The sequence below is a fragment of the Carassius carassius genome, chromosome 25, assembly GCF_963082965.1.
Source record: "Carassius carassius chromosome 25, fCarCar2.1, whole genome shotgun sequence".
NCBI classification, from domain to species: Eukaryota; Metazoa; Chordata; class Actinopteri; order Cypriniformes; family Cyprinidae; genus Carassius; species Carassius carassius.
The window spans coordinates 2,258,052-2,274,032 of NC_081779.1; the positions used below are offsets into that span (position 1 = coordinate 2,258,052).

At 34.0% G+C, this 15,981-nt stretch overlaps 1 protein-coding gene across 3 annotated transcripts in view; it reads right to left on the reverse strand.

The window, feature by feature from the left end:
- LOC132103896 (hyccin) overlaps positions 1 to 15,981 on the reverse strand; it is a 50,553-nt gene that overhangs the window by 11,930 nt on the left and 22,642 nt on the right. For all 3 annotated transcript variants that reach the window (XR_009423490.1, XM_059508957.1, XM_059508958.1), the window contains exons 2-4: positions 9,110 to 9,190; positions 8,929 to 9,030; positions 2,496 to 2,675 (exon numbers count right to left, since the gene is read on the reverse strand). Coding sequence is in view for 2 of the 3 variants with exons in the window: in XM_059508957.1 (XP_059364940.1) it covers positions 2,496 to 2,675; positions 8,929 to 9,030; positions 9,110 to 9,160 (333 nt within the window). In the remaining variant the exon portion in view is untranslated. The remainder of the gene's footprint in view (positions 1 to 2,495; positions 2,676 to 8,928; positions 9,031 to 9,109; positions 9,191 to 15,981) is intronic.

A 15,981-nucleotide genomic window follows, 5' to 3' on the forward strand; every position in this document is an offset into this window, starting at 1 on the left:
AATAAAAAAATATTAAATGTAAATAAATATAAAACTTTAAATATATCAATATTACAAAAATTAAATATTTTTTTTATGTGTTTATATAATTTTTTATACTTATTTATAGAAAAGATTTCCACTGTTATATAATTTATACACACACACACACACACACACACACACACATATATACAGAAAAATCCATGATTATCTAATTTTCTAAATGCATAAATATTTTTAGAATTATTTTCAAAATAAATATATTATTAAAAATATTATATATGTAACATATATTAATAATATGTAATGATTATTTTAAAAGATATTATGAAAAATATTTGATCACTAAAAAAAAACTGAAGGTCTGAAGGTTTTGGTTAAAAAAACTTTTTTAATATTATAAATTGAATCAAAAACACTTACCCTCAAACATTATGAAATTTAATATACTTATTTATAGATTATAATAATAATCGCTTTGCATTCAAAACGGTTTCTCAAAGGGTTAAGTTACTATAAGTTCAGCGCTCCGCTTCTCCTCAGCAACAATGATGACAGTATCACAAGTTTGTGATGAGATGTCGAAACGCATTTCACCACAGTAATGCTGAACCCACAGAGCTGATCTGGATCACATGACTCCGTACAAACAAGACGCCTGCTGCTTCAGAGCCAATGGTGTCAGGATGACTGACAGATGACCTACTCTCTTATTCAGGGCGACTTCACGGGGTGTAAACCCATGAAAGACCACCAACATCGCTAAGCACTAAAGCTTCCCTTCTCACAGCCGGCTGAGAAACATGACTTCCTGCTCAAGGCAAAATCCAGGGCTGAAGTACACAGGAAGAGCTGGAGGAAGCTGCTTTCTGACCTTCATTTACACCCATTTTTTACCCGATTTCTAAGGGTTAATAAATATGATCAAAAAGCTGATTTCACTAATTCCATTCAAAAAGTGAAACTTGTATATTATATTCTTTCATTACACATAGACTGATATATTTTAAATGTTTATCTCTTTTAATTTTTATGATTACAACTGACAACTAAGGAAAATCCCAAATTCAGTATCTCAGAAAATAATAATAGAATAAATAATAGAATATAAATTAAGACCAATGCAAAGAAAGGATTTTTAGAAATCTTGGCCAAATTTAAAGTATGAACATGAAAAGTATGAGCATGTACAGCACTCAATACTTAGTTGGGGCTCCTTTTGCCTGAATTACTGCAGCGATGCGGCGTGGCATGGAGTCGATCAGTCTGTGGCACTGCTCAGGTGTTATGAGAGCACAGGTTGCTCTGATAGTGGCCTTCAGCTCTTCTGCACTCTTGGGTCTGGCATATCACATCTTCCTCTTCACAATACCCCATAGATTTTCTATGGAGTTAAGATCAGGCGAGTTTGCTGGCCAGTTAAGAACAGGGATACAATGGTCCTAAAACCAGGTAGTGGAATCTTTGGCACTGTGTGCAGGTGCCAAGTCCTGTTGGAAAATTAAATCTGCATCTCCATAAAGTTGGTCACCAGCAGGAAGCATGAAGTGCTCTAAAACTTCCTGGTATATGGCTGTGTTGACCTTTGACCTTAGAAAACACAGTGGACCAACACCAGCAGATGACATGGCACCTCAAACCATCACTGACTGTAGAAACTTTACACTGGACCTCAAGCAACGTGGATTGTGTGCCTCTCCTCTCTTCCTCCAGACTCTGGGACCCTGATATCCAAGGGAAATGCAAAATTTGCTTTCATCAGAGCACATAACTTTGGACCACTCAGCAGCAGTCCAGTCCTTTTTGAAGCGAGACTCTTCTGATACTGTCTGTTGTTCAAGAGTGGCTTGACACAAGGAATGTGACAGCTGAAACCCATGTCTTGCATACGTCTGTGCATAGTGGTTCTTGAAGCTGCAGTCCACTCTTTGTGAATCTCCCCCACATTTTTTTGCAATGACCTTTTGTGTCTTGCCCTCCTTGTGCAAGGTGTCAATGGTCGTCTTTTGGACAACTGTCAAGTCAGCAGTCTTCCCCATGATTGTGTAGCCTACAGAACTAGACTGAGAGACCATTTAAAGGCTTTGCAGGTGTTTTGAGTTAATTAGCTGATTAGAGTGTGGCACCACGTGTCTTATTCAATTATTAAATATTGAACCTTTTCACAATATTCTAATTTTCTGAAATACTGAATTTGGGATTTTCCTTAGTTCTCAGATATAATCATCAAAATTAAAAGCAATAAACATTTGAAATATATCAGTCTGTGTGTAATGAATGAATATAATTTACAAGTTTCACTTTTGTAATGGAATTAGTGAAATAAATCTACTTTTTGATGATATTCTAATTATATGACCAGCACCTGTAAACTCCTACCCCTAAATGAAATTGCGATTCGTTTAGCATCTCAACCAATTTTACATTTCATTTTTAACCGGCTCGCAGTTAATCGTCACATCCCTAATTTCAGTGTGTAGTGTGTGAAGTGTGTTGTTCCACAGGGCTCTTACCAGGTTGTAGATGCCCAGCAGGAGCGCCTCGATGCAGCCGCTGCAGTGAGGATCTCGTGCCGCCGTCACTGACAGGTAACTCCACACCAGCTCCGGCAGAAACTGCAGTGTAAATCGCTGTAAACGCGGCTCGCCGCTGCGGTAAAACTCGAATAACTGATGACACACCGGCTCCAGCAGCTGAGAGACACAAACACAGCAGCGGTTTACTAAACTAAACACAAATCTACTCAAGTAGAATACAAAGTGACTAAAGCAGAATTTTACAATAACAAAATGAATGCCCAAAAAGTATTTAATTTTATATGATTATTGAATATAATGCATTATATATATATTTTTTTTTTAAATTAACTATAAAAACACTAAAATGTAAAAAGGTAAAACAAAAAGTGAAAAAAAAAATACAGATACACGTATACACACATACACATTTAAATATTCAAATTATTTTATATAAGAAAGCGTCTAAATACATAAATAATAACGAGAACATTTACCCTAAAATGTAAAATTATATATATATATATATATATATATATATATATATATATATATATATATATAAAACATGTAATTTTTGTAAATTACCACTTTTTGTAAATTATCAATCTAATTCTTTTGATGCTAACAGGGCTACTGATACTTTCTGCTCCACTCTTACATCTTGTTTAGACAATTGTTGCCCCTTGTCTTCCAGGCCAGCCCCTAACACCCCTTCTGCCCCTTGTTTATCTGATGTTCTACGCGAACACCGTTCTAAGCTTAGAGCTGCTGAAAGGGTGTGGCGCAAATCCAAAAATACTACTGACCTTAATGTGTATCAGTCACTCCTCTCTTCCTTCTCTGCTAATGTCTCCACTGCTAAAATGACATACTGCCATAAAAAAATTAACAAATCATCTAACTCTCGCATGCTTTTTAAAACATTTTCCTCGCTCTTTTGTCCTCATCCTCCCCCTCCTGCTGCATCTCTAATAGCTGACGACTTTGCCACGTTTTTCATTAATAAAATAAAAAACATCAGCGCACAGTTTTCCAAACCACAATCAGTCAAACTCATATCACCAGCAAACATACACTCATTTACATCCTTCTCTTCACTCTCTGAGGCAGAAGTCTCTAAACTCATCCTTTCTAATCACCCTACTACTTGCCCACTTGATCCTATTCCATCTTATCTCCTTCAAGCAATTTCTCCTGCAGTTGTACCTGCACTCACTCACTCACATCAACACATCCCTCCACACTGGTGTTTTTCCCTCATCATTTAGACAGGCTCGTATAACTCCACTACTTAAGAAACCCACCCTCAACCCATCTCTTTTAGAGAACTACAGACCAGTTTCCCTTCTTCCTTTCATTGCAAAAACACTTGAACGAGCCATGTTCAACCAAGTTTCTGTCTTTCTCACACAGAACAACCTCCTTGACAGCAATCAATCTGGCTTCAGAAGTGGACATTCAACTGAGACTGCCTTGCTCTCAGTTGTTCAAGCCCCAAGACTGGCAAGACCGGAATTCTAATATTCAATACTTACCTTGCTTGATCTGTCCGCTGCTTTTTACACGGTTAACCACCAAATCCTCCTGTCAACCCTACTGGCAAAGAGCATCTCCGGAACCACACTTCAGTGGTTTGAGTCTTACCTATCAGATAGGTCCTTCAAAGTATCTTGGAGAGGTGAAGTGTCCAAGTTACAACATCTAACTACTGGGGTGCCTCAGGGCTCAGTTCTTGGACCACTTCTCTTCTCTGTCTACATGGCATCATTAGGTTCTGTCATTCAGAAACATGGCTTTTCATACCACTGCTATGCTGATGACACTCAACTCTACCTCTCATTCCATCTTGATGATCCGACAGTAGCTATTCGCATCTAAGCTTGTCTAACAGAGATTTCTTACTGGATGATGGACCATCACCTTCAACTCAACCTAGTCAAGACAGAACTACTTGTGGTTCCAGCAAACCCATCGTTTCATCACAATTTCACCATCAAGGCACATCAACCATAACTCCTTAAAAAACAGCCAGAAGCCTTTGAGTTATGATTGATGATCAGCTTACTTTCTCAGACCACATTGCTAAAACTGTCCGATCCTGCAGATTTGCTTTATTCAACATCAAGAAGATCAAGCCCTTTCTTTCGGAACATGCTGCACAACTCCTTGTTCAAGCTCTTGTTCTGTCCAGGCTGGACTATTGCAATGCTCTCTTGGCAGGTCTTCCAGCCAGTTCTATCAAACCTTTACAATTAACCCAGAACACGGCAGCAAGAAGCAAGATTAAGTTTTAATGAGCCAAAAAGAATACACACAACACCTCTGTTTATCAACTTGCACTGCTACCAATAGCTGCTCGCATAAAATTCAAGGCATTGATATTTGCCTACAAAATCACCACTGGCTCTGCACCCATTTACCTAAATTCATTACTTCAGACTTATGTGCCTTCTAGAAGCTTGTGTTCTGCAAGTGAATGTTGCTTTATTGTTCATCCCAAATAAGCACAAAGTCCCTTTATGGATTTTTTAATTAAACGTTCTCTCCTGGAGACATATATATGGATATATATATTTTTTTGTTATATATATTCAAATACTACAATTATTTTATATTAAAAAAACTGTATAAAAATGCTTGAGAAATTACAAAAACAAAAACATGTTCCCTGGGAGTAAAAAAAACTAAACAAAAACTAAAAAAAATAAAAATATATAATACAAATAAATTAATTTTATACACATCTAAATACTTAAATTTAAATGCATGAATTCACTAAACCAGGGCTAATTCCCAAACTAGGGTATGTGAAAACACGTGTAAAAACAATTACAAATAAAATAGATAAATCTCAAATTAAAACAAATCATTTAGAAATAGAAACTATAAATCACCATTTACTTTATTGTTATATAAAAATTACATAAAATTATATCAAAATCAACTTCACAAAAATATGTCAACATGAAACACTTACTAATAAATTCACTGTATTTGTGCCATGTCATGTGTCATCATAGAACCGTAAACATGCAAATGTACTGTTAAATTATTAACATATTAAATTAAATCTCAGGGGTACTTCAAGTGAATAGTTTAGGTCAAAGGTGCTCGGCTGCCAAAAAGAGTTTAATACTGACATTAAACAGCTTTATGAGATAATAGGGAAGGTAGCTGTCAGGTTTAATTCAACATGATACTAGCATTTAACTTGAAATAGACCGGGATTTGACTGGTTTGTGATATTACTGGTTAATATTTCATATCGTATCACAACAGCCTTGATTGCATCAGCAGAAAAACTCATTTCAGGTGCTGAAGGTAATTAGATTCTGATGAAAGATGACAAACAAACAGTCTTCTGCTCCTGCACAATAAGATCTCATGCTGTTTTCAAGTCCGTGATGAGAAAGAAACCATATTTCGATTTCAGGACGTCTAGGTGCTTTTTCTGTCAAAATCAGCTTTAAAAAGTTCAACAAAAGAGAAAACAGGTCTTGAGGTGTGTTCTGAGTCGCTCGCATCTTAGAAAAATATGAAACACTGGAAAAGCAGCAAGACATGCTTAGGACCTTTAGAAATACATTTTATATTTATTATTATTAATTTTTTTTTCAGTTTTAATGTTTTACATTGATTTTTAGCAATCAAAAAGCATGCATAATTAATTGGAATCATGAAACTTGCACAACAATTAAAAGTTATGAAATTTTTTATTCTTTTCTTCTAAAATTCCATTTATTTTTCCCAAATTCGGTTTTCTTTCGATGAATTGAAAGAAAAGCATCGTTTGTAGCAAGATTATTGTATTTATCATCACTTGTGTGCTAAATAAAACTTTTATTTAGCACACAAGTGATGATAAATACAATAATCTTGCTTGTGTGTGTGTGTGTATATATATATATATATATATATATATATATATATATATATATATATATATTTATTATAAATGTATATATATACACACACACACACACACACACACACTAGTGTTGGGTGATATGGTCATTTTTCAGATCGTCATATCGTCAGCCTGTGAGATCGACGATAAACGATATTATCGTGGATGGGTGGAGCTAGAGAGAAACTCTTTGTCCTTGTCAAATCATAACTATTGAGTGTTTTAAACTGCGCAGGTGCGCGAGAGAGGCCTATGGAATCACCAATAATCGAAAAAATATACTTTCAAACATACTGATAAACTAACGTTAAATATAAAAATACTGTATTTAAAACAGCTAGTTCATATATAGTCGGACGCAACTGTCAGATCGCGCGTCCGCATCTGCGCAGGGAAGTTATCAGTCTAAATGTTCTGCAAAATCAGTCAACGGTGAAAATCAATAGTAGATTTCATTTAGAGTCCAGCAGTTTAACACTACTATTGTTCGGTTATTGCATAAACGAACACGTTAAATATAAAGTATTTAAAACAGGTAAGTTCATATATTTGGAGTAAGTTGAGTTGAACTGATGCATCAGTCATACAGCGCTCTGGACCGCGCGCCTCATGACGAGTCTGATGCACCGTCACAGAAACAAGAATGAGATGCATTCTAACATAACTGGCATTAAACTCAGTGAGGGCTCGTTTAAAATAGTGCACATATAAAGGCCGTTCAGATTACTTGTTAAAGTTCAATGAAATAACTTTTATCTGCAGACCATGTACGTCTGTTTGTGGATGGAGACTTTGTAACGGCCGAAACGATGTATTTTGCATGCATCACATTATAGTGCGGAGTGCATGAAAATAATAACTAGGCGGCAGATTGAATTTATTATCCATAGTGGTTTTCACGTACTCCTAAGTCATCACCACATAGTGCGTGTTATAAGTTAAGTGATCAGTCTTTAAGAAAAGGACTACGTGAGAACCACTATGGATGATAAATTCGCTCTGCCGCCTGGTTAATATTTTGTCTTTACTTTATTTGTGACGCCAAGAAGTTAATCTCTCATGTTTGAGAAGAGCGCGTTGCAGTGTAGCAGCCATTAAATGTGTGGGACACCAACTCCTCGTTTTCTATCTCTTTCATTTCATGGATTTATGAGTTATCCGAGTCAAAGCGGACAATGTCAGTGACTACAGGCTCTAATCCTCCTGCGCTCGCGCGCGCGCTGTGTGTGTGTGTGTGTGTGTGTGTGTGTGTGTGTGTGTGTGAAATGCAGTGCTGAAGTGAAATAACTGGGCAGTTTGATAGCCAAATTATAATAATCAGCCTAATAAAAATAAAAATAATAGTTATTATTATAATCTAATACATTAATAGGAAAATGAGCCTAATATCGTCTTGATTATCGACAGAGAAATCTGCTTATGTCGATATCTCTGACGATCGTCGATACACAATACTATCGTCTATCGGCACAACCCTAACACACACACACACACACACACACACACACATACAGACTCCAAGCTTTGGAATGATATAGTGTATATTGTTACACTTGGAGTAAGACTGGATGCTGAAAATTTAGCTTTGATCACAGGAATAAATTACATTTTAAAATATTAAAAAAATAGAAAGCATTTATTTTAAATCGTAAAAATATTGAACATATTACTGCTTTAGCAAACTGTTATTGACTGGTATTGTGTCATGTTGAAATATATAAATGAACATCACATAACTAGCATTCCCAAAGTGTATATTGTTTGTGCGCTCTCAAGTAAACTAAATGATAAACTACATTATTAACATTATTCTGATGGTCACTGATACTAGTAGAACATTTAGATGATGTGAATGCAACTTCATAATGTTTCACTTTATTATACATTAAGTCAAGAATTACAGTTTGGAAAAAATGAATTATGTGTGAATTATGTCTTATTCCTCTCTTACATTTACATTAAAAGTAGACATGTCAGGCTTTCTATAGATATATCTCATGTCTCTTCGATGAGTTACAGTTCATTTTAATGACGTGTTTGTAAATGAAGATCAGCGCAGACAAAGGCTGCAGACAGCACACCTTGTTTGTTATCTTTATTTTATAAATGCACAAAGTTTTGTTGTTATTATGCATGTATACAAATAAAAGTAGACCCTTTACAGATTCGATTGATGAGAAGTGTAATTTAAGTTCTTTTCAGTGTTATCAGGAGAAATGTCACAAAACGTGTATTTGCGTTAATAGACTCCAGAGGGTTAATGTCTGATAATGTATTTAATATATTAGCATTAAAATAGTAATAATATATATATATTTATATATATAATAATATATATATATATTTTTTTTTTCTTTCTTTTTTTTTTTTTAGTTAACTATAATAACCGCATAGATCCCATTGGGTTTTACTTCTGTAACCTTTAAGTTGAAAACGGAACCACAATATCTTTATGAAAACACAACTAGATGAGAGAGAACTAAAGAGTCTGAGTACAGTCAGGCACAGAGATCATCTTACGTTGCTGTAATTCTCTCGTATGACTTTATAAAGCGCTGGAACCAGAGAGCCCTTGTCCTTCAGAGAGACGGCGTAGCTGGAGACGGCCGTCTCTGGAAGAGTCTGAAACACAGCAGGAAACACAGTCTCAAAGAAGCATGAAGATGATCACGAGAGAGCGAGAGAGAGAGAGAAAACGCACCTTAAACTCAGACAGCCACTCCTCCACCACGCCGTGATCCATGGCCAACATCTGCCTTCATCTGCTGCAGGAGACCTCAGCCTGAAACATCAAAATACATTTACATAAAACACTCTCCAGGTGCTCTTTCAGTCAGAAACAAGACTTTTATTGCTTTTAGAAATAAAAGAACTGCACTTGAAGTAGTACAGTATGTAAACCAGTCTTCAAACTATTGTGATAATATTCTATAACTGAAATAAAGCCTGAGCAACTAATAGAAATAAATAAGTTATGGTTGAAGTAGTAAAATTACTAAACCTAAAAATAAAATAAAATATGCAATAAATAAATAAAAAACTGTTTTTGCATATCACAAAATTACATTAAAATGAAAATAGAATTAAAAAAAAAAGTAATATTATAATAGTACATAAATAAACGAAAAACAAATACGCTGCACATTACAAAAAATAAAAATTCTAATGAAAACTGGAAATATAAAAATAAATGTCAACTGAAAATATGAATAAATATTACAATAGTACATAAAAAATTAGGAATTTACATTTTTTTATTTTTTTAAATAAATAGTGTAAAAAAAGATATACTGTATATAAAAATATTAATAAGTAGTTATATTATATAAATACTACAAGTAGTAAATAAATAAATTAAATTACAATAAATAAATAAAAAACATTTTGCACATCACCAAATTAATACAAATGGAAATTTAAAATACGTAAATAAAATCCAACTCAAAATATCAATAAATATTATAACAGTATATAAATAAATTGAGAAATATTTAGCACACTACGAAATTACTAAATGTAAAAAAGTGAAAATATAAAAATAAAAGCTAACTCAAAATATTAATAAATCCTATGATAAATGTATAATAGTTCTATAAATAAACAATAAAAATATGTTTTGCGAACAAAAAAAACCCTCAACCGTTAAAGGTACAGGTTGTAGGACCTGCCACTAGAGGGCGCACTACCAAAACAATAACAATCACGTGGTTTGATGACGCTAAGACGGAGTGTGGAATGATGGGATTTGTTGTCTTCTACCCAACCGCTGATGGCCATCAATCAGACAGAAAGATAAATCATGGATTTAACGCGAGTTCAACGATTTACGCGAGTAGATTACATACAAAGTCAATGCTAAGACATGACCAGACTGTGGATCATTGACAGGCGACTGCACCATGTCACGGTTTAGAATGGGAATTTTCTAATGATTTACAAGTAGTTGAAAACATTAGAGACATTGTTAGTAACCAGCTGGACAAAATAACACTAGCATAGTGATTTTTGGATATTTTACTGCAAATATCTTACAAATTGTACCTTCAATAAATACTATAATAGTACATAAATAATACTAAAACAACACTGACCAGTTGCACTATGAACATAAGATATCAAAACTAAAGTGTGTAAACAGCCACCAACTATGAGCTCATTACCATATGCCCCGCCTACATTTAGAATTCTGAAACTCTCTATAGATCTATACAACGTTGGCCAATCGTAACGGAGCTCATTAACATATTTTAAAGGCACAGCAGCAGAAACTGCCTTAGAGTCCGAGCGAGTGAAAACGTGGCTTAACCTTTTACCTCTTGCTCTAAATGAGGATGTGAGAGATTCTGGCATGTGGTGAGGAAAATCAGATTAACAAACATAGCGTAAAGCCAAAATTAAACACAGAGATGCTGTTTTTACTCCAGGGTTTCTGCAAATTAAATCGGCAGATAACTGTACTGGTTAACCTGCTTCTAAAAAAGACACAGACTTTAACTAGTTAATTAAACAAGGATAAACAACTTATGGAAATATGACAAAAGAAAAAAAGGTATATCAATTACATAGAAGCCTACATGTGTTCATTTAATAAAAAGCAGTAAGTGATCACTTGGTCTAGATTTTTTTTTAACTGCTTAAATTAGCTGTTTAATCTAAATTGTTTTTGTTGTTGTTTTTTAACGAGCAAAAGAAAATCATGTTTTTTTTATTATTTAAATGCAAATGCAGAGATATATATTGAATATCGTAAAAATTTACAATATCGAGATATAATTTTTTTAAAATATCACAACATTTTATAGATTTTTATTTTATTATTTTATTTAGTTTTTTTTATTTTAACAGTTAGAAATTTCAATTTAAGATATGAATACATTAAATAATTAAAATAAAAAAATTATAAAAATTTAAATTAAAATGACAAATTATTAAAATAAACGATTATTTAAATATAAAATAAAATAATTTAAAAACAATAATTACAATTAAAAAATAAAAATTATTTAAAGAAATAAATAAACAGTTGTTGACCATCATTTTTTATGCTTTATAATTAATTACATTCACAAACCTTTAGTAGCAAAACTTGCTTAATACTGTATCTAAATGGATATTTCTTAAAGATTAATCAGAATGATTCAAACCAGAAGCTCCAGAGTACAGGAGTGTTCTGAATGATTCATTAAAAGAATCAAACACAAATTATTCATTTATTTGTGAATCCGACTAAAACTCATATTTTTCTTATGGTGTGTTGCAAGAGATTCAATGTCACTGGAAAGACCACAATAAATACGATACTCCAAAACACACTATTGTTCAAGCATTTGGGGTCTTTCTAATAAATAAATTTAATAAGTTTATTCATTAGGGGCGCATTAAAATTGATCAACCGTGAGTCACTAGGGTCTCTTTATAACCTCTAAAGCGTCTTACAGTCAACGTCTCTGACAGCCATTAGTCTGCGGCTCTCAAAAGCCATTTAATTAGCACAGAAAGCAATCGACAGCAGAGAGAAAGAAAGAGAGGGGCTCTGTAAACACTCCTTCATTCACGGCTGCATTGATTAGCCTGAATCGCCCCTCCTTTCACTCATGGATTAATAAACTGTTGCACAGCTTGCGTGAGTCTCATCCCGAACACGAGCGATTGGATTAAGAGATTCCAGAGCCAGGGACGGCTTTCCGCTTCAGGAAAGGGACTTTGCCCTGGTTTCCATCTATGGTGGTCGAACGGCAGGATTCAGAGCTATTTTAAACAATCGGCTCTGGATGGAGAATCAGCAGACGCTGCGGATTCAACAGCAAAAAAGGGATGGATGGATGGATAGATGGAAAGAGGAAAAAAGAGATGAATGGATGGATAAAAGAGGCAAAAAAGGGGTGGAATGATGGATAGAAGCAAAAAAACGAGATGATGAATAGATGAATGGATGGATAAAAGAGGCAAAAAAGGGGTGGAATGATGGATAGAAGCAAAAAAATGAGATGATGAATAGATGAATGGATGGATAAAAAGAGGCAAAAGGGTTGGATGGATGGATGGATGGATGGATGAAGAGAGGCAAAAAAAAAGATGAATTGATGGATAAAAGGGGGCTAAAAAGGATGGATGGACGATAGATGGAAAGAGGCAAAAAGAGATGAATGCATGGATGAAAAGAGCCAAAAAAGGATGGATGGATGGACAAAAAGAGGCAAAGAAGGATGGATGGATGAATGGATGGTTCAAAAGGGATGGGTGGATTTAAAGGAGGGTTGGGCGATGTCTACAATCAAACATCGCTGATGATGATGGCATCGTCTGTCGGACCAACCCTAATGTGAAGAGGCAAAAAAGAGGTGATGGATGAATGATTGAAGTTTAAGAAGAGATGAATGGATGAAAAGAAGGGATGGATGGATGTAAAGAGTCAATAAAGGCAGACTGAACAATACTAAGAGGGCAGGAGATGTCTTTCTCGACTCATTATTGAATCAGACTGCCTAATTGAAGATTATTTATATAAAATTTTCAATTAAAAACATACTAAACAGCTGCATCTATGTGGCAAGATAAGTGAACAACTTGACAGCAACTTTTAAGTAAGTCAACTAGATGCCACTGGCTGAATTAACCACGCAACAGGAAACAGGAAGCAGCATCCACTCAAACCACACGCCCCTGTGTGCAAACATGCGTCTCAGGTTCAGTCCAGAAAACCACCAAACATCAGACTCCAGAGCTAAAATAAACCCTCGGAGATCAGATCAAAACACTTAATAACCCTGAAAACACACAACCACAGATACCAGAACAAAATGGGATTCAGATTTCTGATAAAGTTTGCTGTGCTTGGATGTAGGGTTGATAAATTTGCCGAAGATGTATAAATGTATCAATATGAATAAATGATAAAATAATAAAAAATAATAAAAAAATTATTAAATAAAAACTAAAATATTACTATTTTCATATTGCAAGTATTTTTTTTTTATTAGATAATTTTAAAGTTTAAATTATAATTCCGTTTAGATGAATAAATCAAATCTAGGGCTTTTTCCGTGATCTCATAACAACAACAGTTTATTAAAACATTATTTTATATGAATAATAAAATAATATTTTAAGCTATTATTATTATTATTCCTTAAACTAAACATAAAACTATTGTCATAATGCTATTTTTATATTAAAATAAAAAGTACAACTACATGTAAATGTGTAAATGAACACAGTGCCCCACTTCACTTCAAAACATGCAATGCATCTATTTGATTAATTAAACTGCAGCACAACATTTCATTTAACACCAAAGTAGATTCCGATTGTATTTTGATTAATAGTTCTGCACTAGTTAAAATAAAGTGCACAAGTACTATGGACTACTGTAAGCTGTAACAGGAAGGAAATGACTTTTTAAATGATTTATTGGCGTTAACGACTAAAAAACCTTGAATATCAACACTAAAAATGTGCATTTGTTTATTTCTCCAGCTAAAACAGCCTAATCGACTGGTTTGCCTGCCTCATATCGCACCAAACTAAACTCGAGGGTTGAGAAAGAAAGCACATGCTGTAATATCCCTGAACACTTCCACATCACAAAAGCCTGAGCAAAAATAGTCTCTGCCAAGAGCTTAACGTACAGAAGAAGAGCCCAGAAGTCATGGAGCATATTTATAGGATCTGAGTGACTCAGAACACCATCTGAACTACTGGAAATCAGCAAGAGATTCAGAACAGTATTCTTCATTTGGACTGGATTACAGCAGCACGGCCTTATGATTTAATAATGCAGAAAACACCAACAGAATCCAGGAATGGCAATGGAATTTACGGATTAATGCAGAATTTGGCAAAATTAATAAATCAAAAGTAGGGCTGTACAACTAATTAAATGTTTATATGGACTTGTGTCTATAATTATGAAACTGCAAAAGACTGCTGTTTAATGAAGTCTGCAAAATAAGTTAAAAATTAGGATCTTTTCATGATTTCATAACAACAACAAACATTATTTTTAAAGGAATATCACACAATATTGCACACTTTTTCCTCATGCTTTACAAGTAAACCGTTATCGTGCAGCAATAACAACAACAAAAATTCCAATTGAATTGAATTTTAAAAGCTTAAATAAATTGTTAGAGTTTTATTCACTCATTTGATTACCACTGTACTTGATAATAAATTTGTAGGAAATCAGAAAACACAGAAAAATTTTAATTGACAAATAATTTTTGAAAATAAATAAAACACATTTAATATATTTTAAATACATTTATAAACTGGTAAAATTGTATGAATTCAAGTGATTAGACATTCTGTTTGATTATTACAAACTAATTAATATATTAAAAATGTAATCCAGGAAAAACAAAACAGACAGAATTTCAGAAAAAAAATAACATTTTGTATGGCCCTATTATTGTAAAATGATTGTATTATTGTTTAATTAATAAAGTGTTAAAAAATTAATGAATGAAATTGATTAATTATTCCTTTTTTATTTTAAAACTTAATTAAACCATTACAAATGCAATCTAGAAAATCTAAAACTTTCAGGGGGGAAAAACATAGTTACATTTTTTATAAATTATTAAATTCTAAAAAAAGTTATGAATTCAACTGATTAGCCTTCCCTTAAAATTATTACAATTTATTTAATCCGTTAAAAACAGAATCCAGAAAAATTTAAATTGGAAACACAGAATATTTGGAAAAAAAAAACTAAACAGATTTTATAGGATCCTACTTTTATAGGAACTCCAGGAGAGAACGAAAGCTCAATCAGACCATTAAGTGAGCACTAAACCTCTCCTTCTCTGATTGCTCCATGATTGAAACAGTAAATATTCAATCTCCAGCAGCAGACACCACCGTTCACTTCTCATCTGACGGAAACAACAGGCTTTTTAGATCCAGCAGCACAACAAACATATCATTAGAGCTCAGTTCTGAGACTCAGAGGCTTCAGACTCCTGGAATTACTGCAGAGAGTCTGATTAAAGCCCACGGAGAGGTGAATACAGCACCCCTGCTGCGGCTCAATGTGAGGATGGGTGTAGAGACGTTAATGAGAGTCCTTCACACTCCCTGCAGACGCTAAAGCACTACCTGCCACCACAGACGCAACCCACACAACACTTTAGACATTTCTGCACAGCTGCTACTAAGGGTTTATTAACATCAGAGTGAGAAGTTAAAAGAGACTGAAGTCTATCTGAAATTCCGCTGCTGACCGAGTTTATTTCTGCAACCTGATATAATGAAATAAAACTAGTTGATTTCTCTGTCTGCAGCTGACTGGATCATGAAGGGGAGCTGCTGTAAGGTAATGGAGGGGGAGGGGCTATGAGAGGCCTTGATGACATCAGCAGCAGAGGAAAGTCGTTTCAGAGATGAAGGAAGAGATTTTCTTTTGATGGAAAAATGCATTAAAAAAAATAAAAAATAATAATAATAATTGAGACCATGAAAGTGTATTAAAGTAAACGGTAAGAAGACTTTCATGTTGAAAATTAAAGGAAGAAATAACACAAAAGTATTAATATAAAATACATGATTTATTAATTAATTAATTTGAATGTT